The 25,272-nt window shown below is 50.2% G+C and overlaps 1 protein-coding gene across 1 annotated transcript in view; it reads left to right on the forward strand.

The window, feature by feature from the left end:
* Positions 1 to 227: 227 nt before the first annotated feature.
* Positions 228 to 25,272, forward strand: part of CALN1 (calneuron 1) — a gene marked incomplete at both ends in the record, with an annotated part of 115,706 nt that continues 90,661 nt past the window's right edge. Inside the window, one exon of the mRNA XM_082493260.1 lies at positions 228 to 345. Coding sequence (XP_082349386.1) covers positions 228 to 345 — 118 coding nt within the window. The remainder of the gene's footprint in view (positions 346 to 25,272) is intronic.

The raw sequence follows: 25,272 nt of genomic DNA on the forward strand, positions 1-25,272 counted from the left end.
AAGCTGCGGCTTTTTTGTTTGTTTTTTTAGCTCCTGTCTTAGACAGTAAATAAAATCTGTGATCCATCAGCCATGCACCCAACTTCGGTGCGCGTTCCCTGGCGTAGGATGCTTTGGTCCAAGCTACTCTTTCAAGGCAGGCTATTATACTATTCAAATAAAACAAAGACAAATCGCTAAAATAAGCCTTTCTCTTCTTTTTTTTTTCTCTTGTGCCCAGGGAGAAGATGCCATTCCACCATGTAACAGCTGGCTTGTTGTACAAGGGCAACTACCTGAACCGCTCGCTCTCCGCTGGCAGCGACAGCGAACAGCTAGCGAATATCTCCGTGGAGGAACTGGATGGTGAGCAACGTCCTTGCGGTTTTCCAAAGGGGGCTGGGAGCAGGGAAAGGCTCGTTTTCACCTTCTCGGTAGCGTCGTCATGCAATAACCGGAGGTATTCTCCCCGCGAAGCAATGAGCCACAGGCAGGGCAGAAGAGAGATGGCTCAGCAGATCAGGGACAAAGCAAAGGTCCCTCCCCAAAGTTATGTTGAGAGCTGTAGACTGATTTTAGCCTCGGATTTTGTCTTTCTGCCTAGAAATAAGGCAGCTTTTTGAAAGAGAAAGGCTGCTTTTTATGGGCAAAACTTTGCAAGAGAAAAAGTTGAGCTAATATCTTTCTATAAAGATGTCTTTAGCCTTTCCTGGGAACCTGCAGAGCTGAATCTGTCTTCCTAGGAAGTCTTCTCGTTTGCTTTGTGGCCGTTCAAAAGTGAGATTTCTCTCTGTGTCTCAATATAACAAGATGCGTGGAGGTGGCTTGTGGCTTAAGAAGCTGGAAAGAGCTTTAAAATTCCCTTTTCCAGGTCAGTGATTGGGAGCACAGACCAGCCTCGGGCTGGCAAAGGCTATCAGGAAGGTTGTCCGCATCTGCTGCCTGTAGGATCCCATAATTTCCTCCCTAGAAGCTGGTTTCTGCTAATCCCTTCTGCCGCGCAGGTGGGACGTGAGGCTAGATAGGCTCCCAGTCTGGTTCACGGTGGGAAGTCCTCTTTTCTAGGCCATGTGTGGCTCACCAGGGTCATTTCTAAGCAAAAGTTAATATTGTTGGCAGCTGGTGTTTGAGGGCTGTGGAACAAATCGAAGCTCTTGGTTTGCTTCCCAGTGGACATTTGGTACAAGCCATGATCATAATCAATGGTCTCGATGGAGAAGTTGATGAGGAAATGAGCAAGGGGATGGTGCACGGTGGAAATGGTCCTTCCAGGATGGGTTGGAGGCGTTTTGGCAAAACAGAAGGCCAACGTTTCTGCCCACCCTCCTCCTTTTCACCTCTGCTTTGGTAAATCAGACCTTAGTTTTCAAGCCTTTGTCAACTTGGAACCTTTGGATTTGGTTTTGCGAGCTTGACATTAACTTACCTGGAGTACAAACGGTGTTTTCTGAGTATTTGTAACCGCTTGTCTTCTTCTCTATGAGTATGTGCTGAATGCACATGGATGCAACGTGAGAAACCACTTTCGGTGCAGCTTAGGTAAGACCCCGAGAACACAAGGACTGCAGAGGCGTCTTCTGGGCTCTTCTGGGTTACAGGAGCTTTGCTTGAAGAATTGAATTGGTGAGCAGATCCGAACCGGCTCGGCTTTTGCGCATCCTATAGATGACAAATTACGTTGCAAGGTGAAGCTTAGCTGTTGTCCCTATTCAGGGTGAGCAGACAGGAGGACATCGGATGAGGTCTCGCGGTTTGTTTCAGGTGCAGAGAACAAGAGGTTTCCTGCCATGCCTACCCTGCTTAGAGCACATCTGCCTTTGAGCTTTGCAGAAAACCGTCAAGAGCCGATTCAAGTGGCACCGGGGCTGCAGCCCACTGCCGGGGCTGCACGGGGGAAACTTTTCTTTAATTTTTCCCCTGCTGTTTGCCTGGAAATGGTCTGTGGCTGGAAGTGGGGAGGAAGCCCAGTCTCCTTTCCATCCTTCCCATGTCTCCCTGCTGCCAGCCCAAGCCACGTCGGGTGGGCTGCAAGCTTCGCGAGCCCTCCGGGGCATCGCTTTCCCACCGGTGGCTCGGGGCTGGGAGCAGAGGCTGGGGGAGGCAGCGGGACACAGCTCCACGGCCAGACCCGCCTTCCCCGAGGAGAAACCAGCACTCGAGAGGCCGCGGATCATCTCCGTTAATTAACGGCAAACGAAGCGAATTAGGTGTGGTGGAGCCGTCTTTTGAGAAGGCAGCAGCCGAGTCGCCGCTAATGCGAGCGCTGCATCCATTTGATGTGGTCGGTGCCCCATTATAACTGTGCTATTGAATCAGAGAGCAGCAGAGTTCATTCATCTCTGTTCACAAAGAGTATCCCCCTCGTTCTTCAGGAGCATGGTTAGGGCTCTTTAACTAATCATCCATTTATTCTCTGCCTGTTAAGCACAGGCTTCTGGTTAGAATTTAGTTATATATATATTTTTTTTTTTTTTTCTGACAGCCTTTTGCTTTACAAACACCTATTTTCGAGGGCTTTGTGTCTTTGCCGTGAAGATATGCCCCAGTTCTTAGCCTCGCAGAGAAGAGCTCAACCTCAGGCCATTATTTTCCCCCTGCAAACGCAGAAGTGGTACTGAATCGATTCATGTCCGCTAAAGCCAGAGCAGCACAAGAAGCTGGAGATACTTTGCTGTGTGCCAGCTACCAGAGCACAGCCGAGCCGCGGGAAATTATACGTAATATTAGGTCAGCAGTCACTATCTTACTGTGTTTTGTCGCTAGATCAGCGCCCGGGCGTGCTGGTAATTGGTGAAGGTACGACCGTTGACTGCCCAAACCCAAAACAGAAATAGTCTTTCTGCCTTTAAGCATAGACTATCTCGGGGTGAGTAACAAAATGTTCTTCCTTGAGAAGTTAATGTCAGTGTATGGGAGCTTTGTGGATACATCAAGCTGTGACAGCTCGATGCCAATAACATATTTGCATTTAATCTTACGGGCTGGGAAAGAGATGCCAAATTCTCCTTGGTTTCTTTTTCAGTGAGATTTCGGTCCCGAGGGAGTTCCACCCTGTTGAGAAATTCCAGTCACACGTATTAAATTATTAAAGGTTTGAAGCTGGGGAAGTCAGTGGGAATTTTCTATAATGCTTCTCTGCGCTTAAGGCTCCAACAAGTGCCCGATCTGTCGGGTTTTTTCCAGCAGGTTTGGGTTTTTTTGTGTGTGTGTGTGTGTCTAGTATCGCGTGTCTCAACACCGTTCGCTTTGGGAAGGATTTCTGCAAGTGTGGGCTCTGGGATGCTGCAGGGCGAAGGCGCTGCGCAGCCGGGCTGGGAGGCAGCGGGTCTCCCCCCGGCACGTCCCCGCAGCGCGTACCGACCAACGCTCCGCGTTTGCAGCCTGCGGGCAGTGCGTGAAGGATAATACGGAGATGGGGAAATGAAAAATATTTCCGACTTCAATTAACATAAGGGGGAAGGAGCCTTGGGATGAATGCGTGCCGTACAGAGCGGCGTGCTCAAGGTGCTGCTCTGCCTCTTCTCCGACCGCTTCTTTTTCTCCTATGAAAACTTTTCCGACTTGCATCAGCCATCTGTCGACTTTAACTCCGCTCTGGGGTTTGTTTTTTTTTTTTTTTTTTCCATCCTGCTTTAAATACTATGCTGGCAGCGAGGAAAGAGGCTGGAGAGATAGCAGGTCACTCTGCTGATGGCTCGTCTATTCCTAGCAGCGGTGTTTGCTATTTGCGGTTCTGTAGTAGCGTGAGGGTTTTTAAGAAGCTGTCACCGTCACAAAGGGGAATTAGCTCGCAGAAAGCTATATTAGGCGATACTGAACTTTGTAACATCAAGTAAGTGACGAAGCTGGAAGTGGCAGGCCATCCATAACCCGTCTCTTAGGGACCGCGAAGTACGGTGGGTCTCGGATGGATGTTATTGCCATAGGCTTAGCGGTTTCTATGCCTGAGATTATAAATTAAGGCTGGGAGGAGCTGTTTTACATATAGATTTTCTGGCTATTGTTGGCTGACATAAAATCGTGGCACAATTTGTGCATACTCTGTGGTTTCCACATCCCTTTAAAAACCGGCTTCTGTCTTCACATTACGAAGCTCGAGGAGTATTTTTAATAAAAAATGGTGGATGGAAATCATCATGTCAAGCTTGAGTCATCCACCTCCATAGGCGCTATCTAAAGGGTATTGTCAGGAGGTAAAAACATTTCCATAGTAGGAATCTGACAAATATCACCTGAAGGGAGGCACATGCATTCTAAGTAGGCTTTGCAAAAAGTGGCTGCGAAATGCGTGCTAGTCAGTGCCTTGCAGAGCAAACCCAAATGTGAACCACAGCAGCAGCTATTTGCCCAGGAAGACATCAGGATAAATCCTTACCTGACCCAGATTCCTTTGAAATCGGCAGTGTCCGTGCAGGAGGAAACGTTGCTGCACGGCAGCAGGACATCTGTGGGCATCTGGTGCCTTGGACCGGGTAGCCCCTGCCCCAGGTGGGGTCTGTGGCATCTAGAAGGCTTTTTCTAGGCTGAGAGATCTTTCTTTTACTTTTGTGGTTGTACACATCAACCTGGCTGCCTTGACACAGTCCTTAAGGTTGAGATCCAGAGTGGAATTGCCGGTGCATGGTTGTGCCTGCCTAAACTGGAGACGTCAGCGAAGCAACGCGTGAAATGGGGGCAAAGCTGCCGGCTGCAGGAGCTTGGGGTGAGGTAGAGCTCAGGGCAGGAATCTGGGGACTTCCCTCACCACGGGTCTTCTCCGTCGCTGCAGATTATACACCACGTTGCAGGATGTGCGCAACCTGGTTTCTGCTTCTTCCCAGCAACATCCCTGCTGCCACCTGCAGATCTTAACCGGGTCGCTCCTTCCTGGGCCCCTCTGTAAAAGTCAACCATGAGGGGCTTCAGTGTATACTGGGAAACAGCTCTTGAAGTAATTTGAAGGGCATGGTTAAAAGATGCTCCATATGGCTTTTAAAATGAACGGTTGGCTCGCGCGTGGCAATAACGCAGGCGATGCCAAGTGGCTGAAGGTGTGCTGGGGCTGGAGCTGGTTCTGGGGTCCCAGCAGCATGGTGAGGTGGGCAGTCCCGGGGCTGGGGGCACGCTGGGTCCCTGCTGGGGGACACCGTGGGTAAAGTAGTCCCACATCGCAAACACAGCCGTGCCATCCTAGCACTGCCTCTGAAAATAAGGCCAAAATCCAGGGAGTTTACCCTCTTGAGAACATCTGATATGATGGTCCTTGGATGCTGTAAGTCCTGGGAAGGGAGGGACCGTGATGCTGCAGAGCACTGTCACCATGCAGTCTCGTTTGGGGGTTGTTATTTAGCAGAAACCCCGTGAGCCACGAGGATTGAGGCTGATCCCAGACCCTAGTTCGCTCCTGTGTTCTCGGAAAGGCTTGATAAGACAGCCCCTTGCTGGAGCGTCGGGGCTGCTGGGCGACTCCGCGCATCTCTCTCCGGGTGTCGTTTTTTCCTCCGGGTCCGCGTGTTTGCCAGCAGAGATTTTAATCCCGCCGATGGGCGCGGGAGGCGTAAGGGGCCGGCAGATTCCCTCCAGCCTCGGCAGCCACCGGCGGCTGAGACTGATTATCTTTGGCGTCCCAGGTGAGATGAAACGGCGTTTTGGCGAAGCAATGTGCTCGCGGAGGGAAACCCGGGAGGGAGAGGCATTAGTCACTTGACTGACTCACGGAGCAGCAACAGGCTGAGTCTGCTCCGCTCGGCTTTTTGTCCACGGGAAGAAAAAAAAAAAAAAAACCAAAAAAAAAAACCACAAAAAACCAAAACACTTGGAAAAGGGGAAAGAGAAACAAAGAAGAGAGAGCATCCTGCTGGTGAGGAAGGAGTGGCGAGGATATTCTCCTGGGATAGGAGACTCTGCGCGTGGGTTTGTGCATGGGTCTCCAAAATCCACGCTTCAGTGTAAGCGCTGCAAGCAGCCTGTTAATTAAGTGGATGAAAGTGTATAAAGCTCATTTTCGCTTTTGCAGAGTTCCTTTTAAAGAGAGGTTTATTCACAGTGTCTCCACTGTGAGTGATCGTGGCTGGAAATGGAATAATTTATGTCTTATATCAGGCTTTAATGGCATTTCGTGTCTTTGGATTTAAAACTGCGGCATCACTATGCAGATCCTTTCTGTGGACAGAAGCAGCTGTATCTCACTTCTGCTGAGCTCCTTCTGCTCATTTTCCAGTTACGTATTTTAATTACAGTGTGGGTTTCCTTGGGACTCGGTAGTTTCTGGTACGAAGCAGCCTCCATTTAAAAAATCATGAAAACTGGCGCAGTGTTCACGTTCTGCAGAGCATTGACTACAAGGTGCGCGGTCGCTCCAGACGCCGCGTGTCCGGTGGAGGAGCGGAGCTGCTGATGGAGAAACGGTGGCCACCCGTCCCAGGCTGCGTGCCCGCTTCGTCCCGCTGAGCTCCAAGGGAATTCACCGGGGGAGAGATTTATAGTTAGCGATCACCATGCTCTGCCCCGGCCTCATTAGTGGTCTCCGGATATCGGCACCCACTGGAGCGGCCGGCAGACGCGATGCCCCTGCCCCGCTGCAGCGCATCTGGAGGGGTTCAGGTCCCCTGCCCTGGCTTCAGGGAGCTTTCAGGGAGCTTTCCCCTGCCTTGCCCAGAGCCATCCTGTGTGTCGCAGACAGACAGACGTCCATCCAGCTCTAGCATCACCGTTCTATCACTCTCAGCCTCCAGGAAAGTTGTTTGTTTGTTTGTTTGTTTTTTGCTGAAATTAGTAGCGCTTCCCACCCCAAACAGGCAATGATAATGTTTGGACACCCAAAGTGGCTGAGCATGGGGAGGTCTGGCTCCTCCGAGTTTCACCGGAGAGGAAGACCATGTCTTGAAGGTTTTACCTGCTGCAACAACTGAGGGACCTGGGGGTGTTCAGCCTGGAGAAGAGGAGGCTGAGGGGAGACCTTCTCACACTCTACAACCATCTGAAAGGCGGTTGTAGGGAGGTGGGGGCTGAGCTCTTCTCCCTGGTGACAAGTGGTGAAGTTTAGGTTGGATATTAGTAAACATTTTTTCACTGAAAGGGTTACGAAACCTTGGAAGAGGCTGCCCAGGGAGGGGGTGGATTCGCCATCCCTGGAGGTGGTTAAAAAAAGGGGTAGATGTGGTTCTTGGGGACATGGTTTAGAAGTGGTTTTGTCAGGGTAAGGTAATGGTTGGACTTGATGATCTTGGAGGTCCCTTCCAACCTCTATGATTACCTCAGGGACCGTTGGGCCTTGAAGATCAGCGCTGGGGTTTCTCCAGCACTAGAGATCCTCAGCAGGAAGGTGGCAGAAAGCTGTGGATTGGGGGAAAAACTCCAGAACAGAGAGTATTTCCACCCTCCAACGCTTTACAGCCCAAGCCTTACGCAAGGCGCCGGCACTTTGGCAGGTTGGTCACCCAGGGGGACAACACGTTTTCCCGGGTGCAGCCTTGGGAAGGGCTCACAGAGGGGCTTCTCCCCCTGTCCCTCACCCCCTTCTGCCAAGCGGGGGATGCGTCACCTGGACTCCCCGCCCCCAAAATACACGAACGGGCATCGGCATCATCTCCGAGGAAAGAGTCCTTTACAGCAAGAGAGTATAAATAAAATGAGATTGGCTGCCAACAAATTAGAATTACAGGGACACCATCTGGACAACAATTAAAGAGATTGTTTGAACTCCAGCTATGCTGACATAGTTATAGGAACTGGCTGGCGTGCAAACGAGTCACTAGTGGTGGATATTCAGATATCCTTGTTTAGAGGCTCGAGGGTTTCTGGCTTATTGTATTCTCCATGAAGGAGCCTCTTGAAGCTAGAAGGTGGTTTTGGGGAGAGGGATGCAGACCGTGCCTTCGTCCGGCTCCTTCCAAACCCACCGGTCGTCTCTCGCCGCAGAGGTGCTGCCGAGGCTTCGGTGCTCCCTGACACGCCGTGAATCGCGCCGCAGCCGTCTCAGACGCCGCCCCTTCGCCTGCGAGCCGGGCTCTCGGTGGAGCGAGCTGATAACTCGCTGCCTGCGGCGCCTCGGGCCACGGGAACGGAGCAAATTCAGATCAAGAGCTAAACATGCTTTAAAAGGCATCTAAATCTTGCTGCGACACGTTTATACGGATTTTAATATGGATTTTTAATTTTTTATGCAAGCTTCTAGGCTGGATCATTAATTTTACAAGTTCCTTCAATCCCTTGCCTTAAAACCCTGACTCGAGCAAGTCGCTCCTACTCCAGTAAGCGTTGCCGCGTGGGCTCAGGGGTCTCATCCTTACCTGCTGCCTTGGTGCTCTGCAAATGTACCCCCTGGGCAGTGGCTGTGTATGGAGGACGGGGCCAGGGTAGGGTCACTGCGGCCCAGATTCGTAAGGACGTGGCACACACCCAGGGGTTAGAAGCAAAGGAGACTAAATGCTGCCGTCTCCCCCATTTTTGAGATGAAGGCATAGGAGAGGTGTGGGTACGGCAGCATTTTGGTGTGCTGTACGCTATCTGCACACCCAGAGGGGTGGCCACCTCCTAGGACATCTTTTCTCGCTGGTCCGGCTCCAACTGAGCTCCTTTGGGATGCTGTCAGTCTGTCCACAGCATCTTTCCCTGCAAAGGCAGACACTGATTTCTGACCCGGATCTGCGGCTTTTGGGGGCTGAGCGGGGCTGGCAGTGCCACGGAAACAGAGATTTTTGGGGGCTGAGGCAGCCTGGGAGCGTCTTCCCCGTCTCAGAAATGGAGGCGATGGTGCTTCTTTTTTTAAATTGGGCGGGAAGCATCTCAGCTGCCCGGCTCCTTCCCGAGCCGTGGGGCCGGGGCACCGGGGAAAGCTCAGCTCTGAGGAAGCCACAGCAGCTCCGGAGAGTCGAGCAGTTGGTCCTCATCTTAAAATTAACCTGATAAGCCATTTCTTCTCATTTAACTGCACAGACAGAGGTACAAACCCAGACTCTGGGTTTCAGCTGCCTTAGACATCCCCTGCGTGGCGCTGAGTGCTATTTATTTCATTTCGCGGGTCCTGCGTATCGATGCTGGGCTCGGGGGCTGGAAAAAGAGCCGGACAAGCTGCCGTGGAAGATGAATGGCTCAGCGTGCCCATGAATCCCAACAGCGCGGACCTGAGCGAGAAGACCTGAGCGCTGGCACGGAGGGTGGCAAAGAGCCGGAGCAGGATGGACCTGAGGGTCTGGTGAGCGCTGCCAGGTCCCCGGTCACACAGACGGTGTCTTAGAGTTAGTCAGCATTAGGTTTTGCAGGTCCCTCCTTTAATTACCGTGATTTTTAATTATTTAAGGATTCGGAGGTTACGGCGATGCTCTGCACGCTGTGCATCTGCCCGTTTTGTGGTTGTGGTGCTGTGGACTGTCAGGTGCTCCTCCAAGTTGTGGAGACTGATATTTTAGCCAGGCCGTGTGAGTTCACTGTGTCTCTCAGCACGTCAGCTTTAATCAAGTCACAGCAAACCGTAAGCAAACCTGAATCAGTGGCCTCCATCGGAGCAGCCGCCTCCCCAGTGCCAAAAAAAAAAAAAAAAAAAAAGGCAAAAAGCCTCTGTTCGGCACTGCAGCTCTGCGCTGTCTGTAGAGGAACACTCAGAAACAGGTTTGCCCCCTAAATAATGAGGTTTAGGAGTTAGATGTACATACAGAGAAGCGGGAGACCAGATATCTCTTTGTAGTTCTTCACTGGGATGTTTTGGCCATCACTGATCTTTCTGTGCCTCAGTTTACCCAGCAGCAGCGGCACTCGTGATGGGGGAGGAGAGCGATACGTCCGCCACTGCTCGGGGTACCGCGAGACCTCTGGGGTCAAGCATCACCTGCGGGTCTTGCTCCCCACGAGCGATGGCTTTGCTTTGAGTCCCCAGTCCCCGTGCGGCTGTGCCTGCGGCCACAGCCGAGCCTGTTGGTGACACGGGGGAGAAACGGTGACACGGAGAAAGGGCACAGCGCTGCCACGGAAATGACAGGGAGAAAAACGCAGTGATCAGGAGAGGGTTTCACCTGGCTCTTTTCAACCGATTTTTTTTTTTTTTTTTTTTTTTCGCATGCCGGTTCAAAGCAGCGCGATGTCAAGGTTAGCGCTCCTGACCCCCGTTTGGCTGCCGGGGCATGTGCCCGGCGGTACCAGGCAGCATCCCGGTCCTGCTGCGCTCCCGGGCAGCCGCCGTGGCCACGGCTGCTCTCTGCGAGCCCGCTCTGCCGTGCTCTGCTGACGGTGGTCGCGGTCCCCGGCCTCTGCCCCGGCTTACTCAGGAATAAAAGATAAACTGCATTTATCTTCCTGAGGACGAGGCCAAGGGCTTGGCAGAGCGAGTAGTCACTTAGCAGCGTGCGAGTCCAGATGAGGGAGGCAGACAGCAGTAACGCCGGTAATTAAACAGACCGACCCCTCCGTCCTCTCCCTCCGGCTGGAAATCTTTGTTTCCCAGTTTCCCTTGCCCAGTTGTGGGATGAGCAATAGGTGCAAAGATTATGAAATTCGTTTTATTTATTTATTAAATGGGATGTGGAAGGATGCTCCCTCCCGGGATTTGTGCCGGGTGGGTTCCCCCCCCTCCCCGGCGGGGTCCGAGCTGGGGAAGGCAGGAGGAGGGGAGGAATGCGGGGCCGGCTGTGCCGCAGCGGGACCGGGCAGGATGGACAGCGGGCGGGAGGGAGGGAGCTGGAGAGGAGGCGAGAGGATGGTCAGCGGCACCCAGCGCTGGGCGTGCTGTCGCCAGAGCGGAGGGAGCTGGTGGCCATGCGCAGCGGTGGCCGGCTCTCGCCGGACCCTGTGGCCGCAGCCGCCAGCCAGATGGGCACAGGGGGACGGAGCGGGAGCCCGGCGGGGAAGCGCTGCTTTCTCCAGCTTGACTGGCTTTGGCGACATCAAAGAGGATCAGTACAAACCCTTTGAAGTCAGGCTTAGCTCCTGCCCGCCTGTGAAAACAAAGGGGTGCGGATCTCCCGGGGTGAGCGCGATGCTCTGAGGAGGTGGGCGCAGCGCAGGACCGCAGCGAGCTCAGCCAGCGAGGGCCGTGCGGGTACAGCGATGCTCCCGGGCCCTCGGCGTCTCCGCTCTGATGGCAGGGATGTGTCCTGCAAAGCTCACCAGGGCCAGGCAGAGGGTAGTAGTACATAAAAAGCTCTGTGAGCCCTCGGTGCCAGAGCAGCCACTGCAGTGGAGGGTGCACGGGCTGAAATCACTGCAGTTCCTAAGGCTGATGCCAACCTGGCTCAGATTATTCACTCTCCAAATGAAATGAGTTAAAACTATGCTGGGTTTTGTTGTTTTTTTTGTTTGTTTTTTTTGGGTTTGTTTTTTTTTTTGCAGACTAAGGTCAGACCAAGGTCCTGCGTCTCCCGCATCGCCGGGTGATGCTGCTCCGTGCAGGGCTGTGCTCCCGCTGGGGCGGAGGGGGCTCAGCTCAGGGGCTCGCTGGGGGCACCGTGGTCCTTGAACCGTGTGGGTCTGCAGAGGATGAGCCGAGCCGGGTCCTCGCTGTCCGCCTTGGTCTCTGGTTTACCTCCGCAGTGAATGACTGCCGTGCCCTGGGTCCAGCTGAGAGGATGGAAGGAGAGGGACTGCGGTGGTGCTGGTGGGACAGGCAGGAGGACCCCTGAGAGCATCACGTGAAGCAACACCCTGAATGAATCGTGACACGAGATCACAGACCTCAGTGTCCTCGGGGAACCAGTGCGCAAAGTCCTGGCACCATTCAACAGAGGGAAATGTAGATGGGGCCAAACATCCCTCTGGAATTTGAGTGGGTCTGACAAGTAGCGAGTTGCGCAGTCCCACGCCGTGTCCCCCCTGGAGCTGAGGTGTCACAGGCAGCGCCGCGTCCTTTTGCGGCAACGACCGCAAGGGAAGTAAGAGCAAGAAAAATAACTTACCGAAACATTAGCATTTGGAATTTTCAGTTTTTAGTTTTGCAGAACAGCACAAAGTCTTTCAGAAAAAGTTTCCTTTATTTTGATAAGAATTCTGTAAAAAAAAATATGGGAAAATCGAAAGTCTTGGTAGCGAAAGATATTTATGTCTCTCATGTTCTTGAATGCACATCATTAAGGCGTCGTTTAAGAAAAGTCCCTCTTTCTGAATAAGCCATTAGAACACAAGCCTATTAGCAACATGTGGGATGAGGCAATATTTTGTATTTTAGGATTATTCTTTTGGGCAATTTCTTTTTAATTTGCTAGGAAACACAAATCTCATTACTTTTCTTTCAACTAAATCTAATCCGGGGCATGAGATTTTGTGAATAGGTTTGGACGGGGAGGGGGAAGAAATACGGCTGTGTAACTGATTGTAATTGTTATTACTTCCCGAAGGTAAAAAAGATTTGAAGCGTTTTTTTTTCCTCAGCAATTCTTCATGTTTGCACATAAGGAGTAAATTGTGCTTTGCAGGGACACAGTAATTTCTGCCTTTGAAATGTGAAACTGTGTTTGCCAATGTGTCTGATGGATGAAATGTCCATCACAAGTACTTAAATGTAGCTTGTCACTGCTTTGTAAATTTGATTTTGGTGTTGCAGAAGGCAAAATGAGAAAATAGAGAGAGAGTTGGAGGATAACGCCGAAACGACGTTCTCGCCTGCTTTGTCCCTGGGGGAGGTGGATGTGCGGTGGGCTCAGGTTTCCCTCTATAAAAACACCGGAGGTAACGTTGTCCCTGGTTGCAGAGGCTGTAGGAACGGAGTCCGTACATTTGGAGCTGGCGATGAGAATTAACAGCCCCAGGACAGGCGCTGCCTCCCAAACTCAGCTGTGCAAATATGGGTTTTTTCAGTTCACCAGCGGTTTAGAAAAAAAAAAAAAAAGGAAAGAAAAGAAAGAAAAATGTAGGGGGATCCATTTCAGTTTGAGCCAAATCAGCACATTTTTACTTTTGTGTTTTTTTTTTTTTTTTCCTGTAAATGGGAAAAAAAAAAATCCTCATCTCTTCCAAACCAAAGTGTTTCATTTAGAGTTTGAGATTTTTACCTTATTTCTGGTCTGAAGGTGTGGCAAACTTGCAGAGTTTGGCTCGCCGAGTCACGTGCTTCCATTAAAAGAGTCAAACCGAAACACTTTATTTCAGGGGGAGCCGGGACACGCAGCTCGTGCAGCTGCTGTGAGTCCATGAGGTGTTTCAGAGAGGCTGAACCTGTGTTTTCGGTGAAAGCACTTCAGGAGACGAATCATCTCGTGATGTTTCTTCTCCGGCCAAGGCGAGGGCAAGGTGCCGCGGTGGGGTGAGAAGCAAATTCGGGCAGGGACACCCAACCACCTCTCCCATCTTGACCAAGTTGCAAAGGATCCCCAAAAAAACTGGTGGCGTCACAATGGGGTCACCTTGAGACCAGCAACGTGACATCCATGGGCTCTCGCTCCTTCAGCGGAGCCATCCGGCACGTGCTTTAATTGCTTGAAGTTGTGTGCTGCAAAGCACCCTGGAAAGCGTTAGAAGGTACAATAACTGCACAAAATACCCCAAAACGGCGGCTTCGGGCTTCTGCTATTGCAAATAAACACCACTGGAGACATCACCCAGTGCGTTACGGAGTTCTCTCCGGTGCTTTATTTGCTTCGTTGCCCAGCTTTGGTGGGCTGAGCCCCCTCTGCGGGCTGAGCCCACCGGGAACGGGCGTTTCAGCCCAACTTCTGAGCAGTAAAACTCTACGAGGTTTGGTTTGGATTGAGATGCAAAGAGAAAGCGCAGTTCCCCTTCTCCCCCACCCCGTTTTGGGGCTGCTTAAGGGGTTAGGTAGCTAATGACTTCTTCAGAGTTCATTCCAGTTGCTTCCAGGCTCGCTTCTCAATAGCTTGCTTCTGCTATATTCCCCATCTTCTTTTTTCTCTCTCTCTTTTTTTTTTTTTTTTTTTTTTTTTTCCACAACAAAAGGTAGAATATATGAGCCGAGGAAATGGGAGCAAAGCAAATAAAGAGGCTGGTTAAATACAGGGCTCTGGAGGGAGGTTCTGGCCTCAGGCTTTCCTGCTGTCCTGCACCGAGGTCCGGTGTTTTCTGCCTGCCCTTTTTTTTTTTTTTGGCTCTGATAATAACAAACGGGAGACGTGCTTTGGTTTCTCTAACTCCTATCGATAAGGGTAAGGCTTCTGCGTCCTTTTAGGGGGAGAAGGTCACCTAATAAAAATGCAGGAGGATATTGGATCAGACAAGCAGCCTCTCACTTTAAAAGCAGTTTAGCATTACCTGTTCTGGGGTTTTAGAGGGTTTCTTTTGAGGCAGTGATTGGAGCAATTTTTTCTGCAGGTTAAGTTTATTGTCCTCTGTGTAACGGTGCAGTGAGTCAAGGCTTTTGGCTGGATGATACGTGCCCCATGGACACCTTGCGCGTGTTGCTATGGCACGACAGGAGTTTTGCTGTGGGAAAGTGCTGACTCCGTAACGCACTCGGTGATGTCTCCAGTGGTGTTTATTTGCAATAACAGAAGCCCAAAGCTGCTGTTTTGGGGTATTTTGTGCAGTTATTGTGCCTTCTAATGCTTTCCAGGGTGCTTTGCAGCACACAGCTTCAGGTTTGGAGTCGCAGAGTTAAGTCCCAGCAGATAAAAAGCTCTTCTGATAACTTGTTGACCTTGGCAGCGTGTGTTTCTCCATCGGAACAATATTTCTAGCCAACCGTTGCACATCCCCGAATTTCCCAATTCCTTGGCTGCGTGGAGAAGCCACCCATGAAGTGCTTCTTGAAAGGCAGAAGGGTTGTTGTCCTCTTCCTTGCCTAGCCAACGGAAGAGCTGCTTTCAGCTTGGAAGGGGACTTGTTGTCTTCAAAGTAAAACGTGCTTATTTTGGAAATGTGAAATTCTGAACCCATTGATATAAGGAGCAAAATTCCCATCGACGGAGCTGGGCTTTCACTCTCTGTAGCTGAAGAAATCGGATAACTGGCTAATCTCCTTAGTGTCTATTTCTCTTTCTAACGGAAAGCTTTTTAGTCCCAACTCGGAGAGAAAGTTTCATCCTCGCAGCCTGAGTGGGCGCCCCTGACTTAGTGCTAAAAGACTGGACATCACGTCTCACCGCGGCACGCTTTCTGGGACGTAGCTGTGTGTTTCCGTCTGTGCACGTGCACACGGGTAATATCGACCCCTTTCCGTTCTTGACGGCGCGAAACCAGTCCCATCCCAGTTTGGAATGCACCTGAGCATGCCTGCCTGTGTGAGTGGGCCAGCCCAAGGCTGGTGTGGGCGTTTAGACTGAGAATTGATGATGGAGAAGAAAGAGGCTCTTTTGAACCTTAGTCCTTTGGGTAATAACCAGTATGATAATTTATGTGGTTCATTAGTAATCAACTTTCTGCATTCCCGTTTACCTCTTCCAGCACTTGTTCATGAGGCCTCTGAGGCTTTGACGGGATGGGAGCAAAACAAATTAAAAGAATGGACTAAAAAGAGAAACTCTGAGGCAGAAGGGCTATGAACCTGTCTGGTTTAGCTCTAAAAGGGATTAAACAAATTGGTTTGATGCCAGCTTTGACATTTTCTTCACACCCATGCAGAGAGGCGCTTTCTATGTCTATCATGGCTTCAGCTCTGTGTTGGCTGATGGTGGTTTTGGGCTCTCCGTGACCTTGGTGGGAGTAGGACTGGCTGTGGCCCTCCAGAGTACTAACACAGACCTTATCCAAAAGGTGGGCAGAAACCCTGGTGTGGTTCTCAGCTGTGGCCACAGGCCACAGCTCATTCCCTCACCGGGAGACCTCCCTGAGACTTCTCTAACCCCTGATCTTCTGTTGTCCATGGGTACAGACGGGCATTTCCAAAGGCTGACCCTTGGATCAGCTACCAGGCTCTCTACAGTAGCTAGCGAGGGACCCGGAGCTTCAACTGAAGTTTGGAGTTGTGTGGGAAAGCGCTGGACAGCTGTGACAAGCTTTTATGGACGTCGGCTCAGGGACATGTGTAGGAATTTTGAAGCCATAAATACTTGGTGAGTGCTGCAGTGACTTTTTAATTTTAGTGGGAAAACCAGAATGTGGCAGCCAGAAAAAAAAAAAAAAAAAAAAAGAAAGAAAAAAAAGATCCAAAAATAGAAGTAGCGCTTTTGGGAAGAGGAAATGATATTCCGCTAAGAACAGCAACCCCAATTAAATGGGAGCCGTTAAAGGAGCGAATAGCTAATTACCTAGATAAGGATGAGGCAGACTCTCGCACATGGAAAACAGATTTATTGGGGAACTTTTATCTATGTACATGTGTCCAAGATGATGTATTTTCTTGCCACAAGCCCAAAACTGTCTGTGCTTTGTAAATATTGTGGTTGATGGCTGTAAAGATTTCCGATGAGATCAAGTTGGAGAGAGACCTATGGTCAACCACAGTTACCAGAATTGGAGAATTTCATTAAGAGCTTGAGCAGCTGAGGAGGCTTTGAGGGCACGGCACATCGCAGCCCTTGTTTTAAGTAACCACTGGCACGCGAAGGCAAGGGAGCCCTCCCCCCGTGAGCCCCCGCTGTGCTTGGTGGCCTGGCGTGACTCTGTTGGAGCGAAATATTTTTAAAAGCAGGTTCGTGCTACGGTTTGACACAATTGTACGAGAGGGACAATATATTAATTTTCTAACTGGGGCGTGGGAAAGGGCTCACGGCTTTGCTGCTGTCACGCGTTGGACGTGACCGTGATGTCCGTGTCTGTGTTTGCACTGCACGGGGATTGGCACGGGCGTCCCGCGCCATGGCAGGGCTCTCTGCACCCGCGGGGTGCCCTTCCCTGCTGTCACCTCTTCTAATAGGAATTTTCATGGCTTTTTCACATCTCCGAATCACTTATGTTCTGACATTAATAAGAATAACAAAGAGTTTGGAGAAAGTAGTTTTGGCATCTACTGTATTTAATTTGCACGAACTTTCATGTGGAGTTTAATTTAGACTGATGAGAGAGGCAGTTTTATGAGTATAAAACTCCATTAATTACAGATCCTGTCTTAATTATAAATGGCTCTATTTTAAAGTGAGTTTTACAACCAAAATTAAGACTCGGAGCAGTTCAATCAATACAAACATCAATTAGACCTGACTTTGTACTCCAATTAATTTATAAAGCTTCCCAATGAAGTGTAAAAAGTGTGCCACTTTGTACTCCTCTTTCTGCCATCCCCGGGCATCAGGAGGTCTCTGTGGTTTCATTAGCAGCCTCCTAATGATAAGCGTGGATGGAATAACAAACCTCCCGATGGTCTGCTTTTTCCCAAATAAACCAACAGAGTTAACTGTTAAAATGGCCGAATCTGGCACAAGTAAAGGGGAAAATAGATACTCTTACAAATGCTTAAATGACATGTGTTTTGTTCATTTGCCTGTGGTCCAGTGAAGTCTGTGGTCCCACCATGGGAAGCTCTGTTCCACCAGACTGTGGCTGCTCTGAGGAGCTCTGGGAAGCCCCAGAGTAGGGCACGGACACTTGTCTGGAATGTGAAGCTATTTAAGCCCTGTTCGGGTTCAGCGTTATCATCCTGATTTTACAAGACAGGTAGAGGTATGGCACAGTTCATTTCTCTGCACCGTCTTTTCAGCAGCTTTGCCCACTTGGAGTATTTGGCGTTGTAGCTGCTGACTCTGGGGACACGTGTCCTTTCTCAACCCTGGTCAGGAGCTGAGGATCCAGCTCAACCAAGGGGTCAGGATCTGCTCCTGGTGACATAGCATTGCTTACCTGAATCCCTGCTAGCACCTTCAGTCCGCTCTGCAGATGGTGGTGGGCTCACCTAGAATAAGAGTGCATAAAACAGGCTTTTCCTCGCCGCCGGAGGGTGAGGTGAAAGGACCTGAGGACTCCCATGGGGAACCCAAGCATTAACAGATGAAGTAAAGTATATTTTTGCTTCTAAACTGAGCACAGGTCATCTACAAGCTGCTGGGGAATAGCGACTGTTGATTCCTGGAGAGTCATCTGGGCACCCTCCTCCCTTCAGCAGAAGGATGCCATTCGCCCGGGTGCGGATGCCACACTCAAGGTCTTAGGAAGAGTTAAATCTTTAATGCAGGACTTGGGAAACCACGGAGCTCTCTGTGAGTTTTAGATAGGCCCCAGGTGTCTTCTCCTCGCACGGCTCCTCGGGGCAGAGACTCTGCCTTCTCCTCCAGGGTTACAGCAACTAGGCCGGGAGAGCCCAGCCCCCTCGGACCTGTGGCAAAACGAGCAAGAAACTGTAATTTGACCGCGCATAAGGTCATGTAGGAAGTGGGGGAGGGACGGAGCTAGGTGTTAGCATGGGTTTGATTTCATTTCTGGTGAAACGGGGTGTTTTAGTAAAGCCAAGCTCTGGGCTGGGTAACTGTTTGAAGTCAGGAACCGAAAAGCAAGCGGCAGGCGGGCAAACGAAGCGAAAACCTGCTCTGAATTATCATAAGCTTTTTTTGTTGTTGTTGTTTTAAACCCTTTCAAGCAGAGCCATTTGTACTGGAGCAAATTCTCCCAAGATATTTTTAGAGGATATGAGCAGAAAAATATTACTCCATAGCAAGCTGTTTACAAATCTGCTAACCTTGTTTAGCGCTAGTAAAACTCTCGGCTTGGTGTGCCGCAGAGCGCGCTAATTACTTGACAGAAATTACGCAACGGTGTCTTTCCGAAGTGATATACGTTGGCTCGGCCCTGCAGCTGGGCCCATGTACAGCATTTTATATAATTAAGTGTGAATGTTTCTGCAGCTTTTCCATTAAAACAGGGAGAGCGAGGCAGGAAAGAGGCAGACCCTGCCAATTACCGGCTGCTCTCCGTCCTTTCCTCGTTTCTGTAATGGGGCCATTCTGCAAATGGTGAGTCCAGCCATTATCGGCTGATTTGAGCAGCATCGGAGGGCACGGCTGGCCAAGCTGCCGCTTCCACCTCCACGGGAGGTTGGTGGAAATGGTCTGGTGGGTTCCTGATGGAGATGGCCAAGGTGGACAGCTGCTGATGGCCCATCGTGTGTGTCTGTGTCTAGTTTAAGAGTCCAGGTATTGCTCTCTGTCACTCCCTGGACCTTGGCTGGCCATGGAGCGGACATAAAAGCCGTTCTCCATCACGCCATGGATGCATAAACGCATGTAGCAGAGCGCTATTCAGATGCTGTGGTAATAGGGAGTATGAAAACATTGAAGGTAGATATGGACTCCTATGGATGGGAGATCTCAGTCCCTCCCAGTGTACCTCACTGGCCTGTCCCTCTCATGGGTGTTAGATATAGGGGTGTGACCAAGCTCCTAGCCCTGGTGACCTGCTCACGGTGATCCTGGAGAAGCTCCTTTTCTCATGGGAGCTGCTTCCAGTACTGCTGGTTACTGTGGTGAGGTGGTATGGGATTTCAACCTTGAAATTTTAGGGGGTTGGTTTTGGGGCTTGGAGTGTTTTTTGCTTTCTTCTACTGAAAAGGGCTCAGCAGCAGATTGATGATCTTCTGAAGGGTTCGGTAGAAGTGCAGTGTTTCTGATGGCTTCCAAGTGTTTAGCAATGGTTGAATGGGCCAAGTTGGAAGGATGGATTAGACGAAGCAGGTTTTGTGATAGCTGGACAAAGACTTTTCAGTCTGAAAACAGCTGAAGATATATGGTAAAGTCTATAAAGTGGGTGAATGGTGTGGCAAATGAGAACAGGGAAGAGTTGTTTCTGCCTTTTCCAAAACAAGACCTGGAAGACATCAGATGGGTGTTGGAGGAGGTGTTTCAGAAGAAGAGAATGTGGATCGTCATGTATTGCGTGGTTAAACTGTGGAACTCCTTGCCGCCGGACAGTCAAAAGTAAATATGATCATAAAAGGAACTGGAAAAATTTCTGCAAGGCAAGTCTTGGGACCGTTTGAAGATGAGCCCTTGGCTGAGTGTCAGATCTACCCTGGCCTGTTATTGCCATTCACAGGCATGGACGTGCAGCCGCGGCTGGTAATTGCAGATATGTAGTTGTCCCATGGCCGGCTTGAGCCTTTCAGGTCCTCCTCATTACCCTTCCTTGGGAAGATGTGAACGCAGCTTGACAAACACCGCCCTAGGTGAGCTTCCTCCGGGCTTTGGGTGAGCGTAGGGGATATGTGAGAGCCCTTCCAGTCCCTTGTTGGGAATTGTGTAGTCCCCAACCAGATAGGAGGGAATAGAAGAGGGAAAGCAGCTGATGTGCTACAGCAATAAACCAGCTGACCTCCTTGGGACTTTTCTGCCTTTTTTTGCTCTTCTGCACTGTTACTTAAATACGTTAGAAGAGAATCCCAGATGGAGACGAAGAACAAGTAGCCGTCTTTATCCTTCCCCTACCTCCTGGGTCACGTTGTGTGGTTGTGAAGCTGGCACAGGACATATCCTCTGTGTCCAGGGTCCCCCGGTGTGCACGTGCTGGGGCGCAGCCCCCCTCCGCGGGCAGCTGGCGCACGGGATACAGCCTATGGAAGGAGCACAGCTGGGATTTCCCTCTTCCTTGTTATCCTTGGCTGCTGTGAAATCCCCTGGAGTTATTGGCAACCTGCATAACTTGCAGCAGCTTTCCTAATAGCTCTGGTGATGTTGTTTTAGCGTAGTAACGTCTCCAAGATAACAGGCAGATTTTGTCCAGCGCAGCGGGCTCAGCTGGAGAGGGACGCGGGGAGTCTGCGAGCAGAAGCTGCATCACAGCTTGCAAGACAAGCCAGCGGCGTGTTTTCTGTTTTGACGAGAGAAGCCGCTTTCACGGGATGGGGTGGGAACATAACAGAAGCTCTTTCCCCCCCCCCAACTTTTAAAAACTTCGTCTTCTCTGAACTGCCATACAAACATTGCTCCCTGGTGTCGTAGCGAGACGTTTCCCTGGTCCTCTCTCTCCTAAAGTGTTTTCATAGCAAACGTCTGTATTAAGCCATGCAGGTGTTGGATCAGGGTTCCCTCAGCTGTCCCCTCCCGGGGGAGAGGCGTTGCGCACCTCTGGAAGAGCCGAGAGCAGGTAACCAGTGGGGCACGTTCCTGAGCCGGTGCCCTTCCTCGATTTAGGGAGTCGTGTGGCAGTTGTGTTAGGAAGGGGATTAGTGCTGGAGCCTTTTTCTTCCTGCAGTTGGTTTTGTTGGGCTGGGAATCTAGACTAGGGACTAGGTTTACTTTGAATTTCATTATGTATTTAATGGCAATGCTGCCAAGAGCCGTCAGGTGGGTTGTTTTTTTTTTTTTTTTCTTTGCTATATTTCTTATGAATCTAAATAGATTAATATTTGCAAGAAATACTTCCAGAGTAATTTTATCAAACAACTTCATTATTGCCATGGGAAATTCAGTGCAATTTTAATCTGGGACCCGTTCCACTTTGCGCTCTAGCTAGACTATGAGTTTTAGAGGTAGGCGCTGTGCGCGTATCGTGGCTGTGGCGTATGTTGTATGTGTGTGTTGTGAAGACATATTGAGCCCGCTGCCGTGACTCTGCACATACAACCCAAGTGTCTACGCTGATGTCCTGTGTTTGCAGTTAATTAGCTAATAGCTGATGATAATGAATAAAACCCTCTCTTTGCTGTGTCCCGCTATGAAAGGCGAGACAGGCGGTGCACACAGGTGAGCGATATAACGACAGCATCTGATGGGGATGAGCTACGCGAGAGCGGCGGCTACATCAGTCCTTCTTTTATTAAAACTTCAGGTGTAGTGTTTATTTTAGCAGCGAGTTGCTGCCCCTCTCAGCAACCCGAGGCAGCAAATGAAGTATGCACGCAGTGGACCCGCGTGGCAGTCCTCGAAGCCCGCTGTCAGATTGATTACTTCGAGCGCATTTGAAATCAAGTGCTGTGCAGTCAGCTCTAGATCATTTCGCAATCATTTTTCATGTGCCAGTAAGTAAAACCGTGGTGAATAATACCGCCTGTTGAAAACGGGGAAGCTGCTGCATCTTGTAAATCTAAGCGGACCTCACCGTCTCTTCCCTCTGCCCTTGAGTGCAATGCAATCATCATGACATAAATAACAACCGCGACGATATAATGGAATTATATGAGGGCCGCTATTGTGAGTGCTGTAGAAATAAGGCCAGCAACGCTTGGAGGAGCCGAGATCAGAGCTGAAATAGAGGTTGAATTGATTTCCTTTTCTTTTTATCTGTCAGGAGCGAAGGAAAAGAAGACAAGTCCCGCTATGTTTTTAAAAGCTTCAAGGAGTTGCCCGTGCCCGTTCGCACGGCGGTGGAGCGGCAGGCACGCGCCTGGCGACTTCTTCTGAGGCTTTTGCTTCCATTCCCTCCCGAGGCGGCTGTGGTGCTTGGTGAGCAATCAGCTGCTGCTCTGGAGGTCTGTATGACCCACGATAGTCAGGGCTTGGGAGCGCCCGGGATGTGCTCTCGGCCCCTGTGCCGCGGGATGGGGCTGCGGTGGGAGATGTGGCTGAAAGGCAGCAGGAAGGAGCGCGGCACAGCTCAGAGAGCTGCTCCCTCTCCTTTCAGTCCAGAGTTTCAATTCAAATTGTTTCAGGACGAGGAAATGTTCTCCTTCCCCTCGCTCTTCGCTGGCCGCCGTCAGCCATCGAGGTGACTCTGGGCCACGGTGCGTGCTGGTGGATCGGCTTGTGGATACTCAACTCAAGACCCCATGGCAGAGGACCATGCCCAGTGCCCAAACTTCCAAACTGGTTCTGTCTCCTGGTCTTTGCACATGCAGACCCCGTGGCTCTGGTCCTGCTCACACTGCGGTCAGGGAGGATGGGGATTTCAGCCAAGACTGAGTCCTGGGAGACAGAGGGAGAAGGTATGGCTTGGTCTTCAGATGGGACCGGAGCGTTATAACCAACGTTATACTATCTATATTGAACTGCTGTGTCAGGAGACATGTTTCCATCTTGTTTTCTAAAGTTTTCTCTATATTTGTGAAAGAAAATGCCCAGAATTGCTGGGTAGGTAGCACAGGAGCTCCACAAGGGCAGGAGATCCAGGGAAAGAAGTTGCTTTGTGTGATCCCTTCTACAGTCAAAAACGGTTTCACGTACTTCTTGCAACACCGTATTTTCCTGGAGAGGACCTTGAATTGTTATGTACCCAAGGAAAGCTTACCAGGAGCGTGAGCTTCTGTGCTGGGTTGGAAGAAGCAGATGTGAACGTGGGAGTCAAAAGCCCTTTCCAGAACTCTTGTAGGCTTGGAGAAAGGGAGGCATCAAATGGCTCTTCCAGCGCTGGGCTGAAAGCATAGCAGACAGGAAAAGGGAGGCTTTCTTTTATCTCACCCCTGCCCACTGCCTAAAGGCCGCCACTTGAATCAGACCCAGGTGGAAGAAAAAGTTCTTTCCATGATTTTATTTTATTTTTCTTATCGGCTCTTGCTGCACCTTTTGTTACATTCAGCTTCTCATTTCTTATCTAGTTCCTCGCATGAATAAGATATGCCACATATTTCCCTAACATGTCTACCTACTATAAATACTCTATCCTTCTGTGGAGAATGTGGAATATATGTGTGTGTATATACTCTGTATGCATCTAGAATCCTAAATGCCATTTTTCCAATATTGTGTCTTTAATGGGAATTCACTGATTAGGTGCATAAAAGGCTACAGAAGATGACAGTTTCACTGTGCTCAGTTTTAATACAAAGAGTACTACGGTTGCTAAGAGACTGATACTTCAAGTTTGGAAATCTTCATCCACACTAGATATATTATCTTGGCAAATTGGACTTTCTGAGTTGGCAGCAAATGGAAAAGAGTAACTTTTAAAAATAGAGATAATTTAGATGACGTCAAAGACATCTGGTGTCCTTTTCCAGAAATGTGAGACTGATCTATTTTGCTTATGTGTATAAATCACTCTGCACCCAGTGTGAGTTTTTACTTATGCCTCCATTTGAGTCTGATTTATTAGTAAATTGACTTCACGTTTAAGATGTTTAGCCAGGTATATTTTAATGAAATTGGCTTTACGTTTGCAACAGATAGTACCTGTCTGCCCTGTGTTTCTCGGAGAACCTCAGCTTTGTGCCTCTGTGCAAAGCAGGATCTCGTAGTGCCCAGAAACACCCACCCGGCTCCGCAGTGACTCAGAGAGGACAGTCACTTGTTTACCTTCCTGGTGAATTTGCTCTCCCATCCACGTACGGACCCTGGCGGTGCATACTCGGAGTAGCGTGGCTGCAGACTTTATTACCACCTTGCTCACGGGCTGCGTCTCTCCTCCCAATTCCCACCCTGAATTGGTGGGTGCAGAGAAAGGGGGGAGGTGTGTCTGGGCTTAATGATGCCTTATCATCCCTAATGCGTTTTGGTCTCGAGAAGTGCCAGTGCTCCTGAATGGCAAGGAGGCTTTGAATGACAGCTGGAAATCAGCTGGGGACTCGCTCGTGCCGCATATAAGAGGCAGTGGGGAAGAAATGAGGGAACTGGGGGTTCTAATTGAGAAGCAGCTGAATATGAGCCGGCAGTGTGCCCAGGTGGCCAAGAAAGCCACCGGCATCCTGGCTGGTATTAGAAACAGCGTGGCCAGCAGAAGTAGGGAGGTGATTGTGCCCCTGTACGCAGCACTGGTGAGGCCACACCTCGAGTATTGCGTCCAGTTTTGGGCACCTCAATACAAGAGAGATATCGAGGTGCTGGAGCGAGTGCAGAGGAGGGCAACAAAGCTGGTGAAGGGCCTAGCAAACAAATCGTATGAAGAGCAGTTGAAGGAGCTGTGACTGTTTAGTTTGAGGAGGAGGAGGCTGAGAGGAGACCTCATCACTCTCTACAACTATTTGAAAGGACACTGTAGAGAGGTTGGTGCTGGTCTCTTCTCACAGGTAATTAATGACAGAACAAGAGGGAATGGCTTCAAGCTCCAACAGGGCAGGTTTCGACTGAACATTAGGAAAGAATTTTTCACAGAAAGAGTGGTCGGGCTTTGGAATAGACTGCCCAGGGAGGTGGTTGAGTCACCATCCCTGGATGTGTTTTAAGAGACATTTAGATGTGGTGTTGGGGGATATGGTGTAGGGGAGAGCTTTGCAGAGTAGGGTAGATGGTTGGACTCGATGATTCCAAGGGTCTCTTCCAACCTAGGCAACTCTATGGTTCTATGATTCTAAGAGACGAAATGGGCAGCATGAGGCTGACATGAGACAAAGGGAATACATTCGAAATGACTCAAAGACGGAGGGTGGGAGGAGATGGCACCGGGTCGCTGGGGGAGAAGGATTATCCTTGTGTAGTGGGTGTGAGGGGCAGGAGAGGAGGGGAGGCAAAGGAAGGACGCTCCAGGAGCGCAGTTGGTGTGCACGTGAGGAGAGTGATCTGGGGAGGATGAGCAAGAAGAGGGTCAAACACGTGCTGTCATATTTTCCAGCCATAACCTGTACTCTGGTAGCATCTTTCCCAGGTATTCATCAGGGTGCCAGCACCTGAAGTCACATAGATAAGGCGTAGCTGCCTTTGTCTCCTT

The sequence above is a fragment of the Vanellus vanellus genome (genome assembly GCF_965231255.1).
Source record: "Vanellus vanellus genome assembly, chromosome: 19".
Taxonomy (NCBI): Eukaryota; Metazoa; Chordata; class Aves; order Charadriiformes; family Charadriidae; genus Vanellus; species Vanellus vanellus.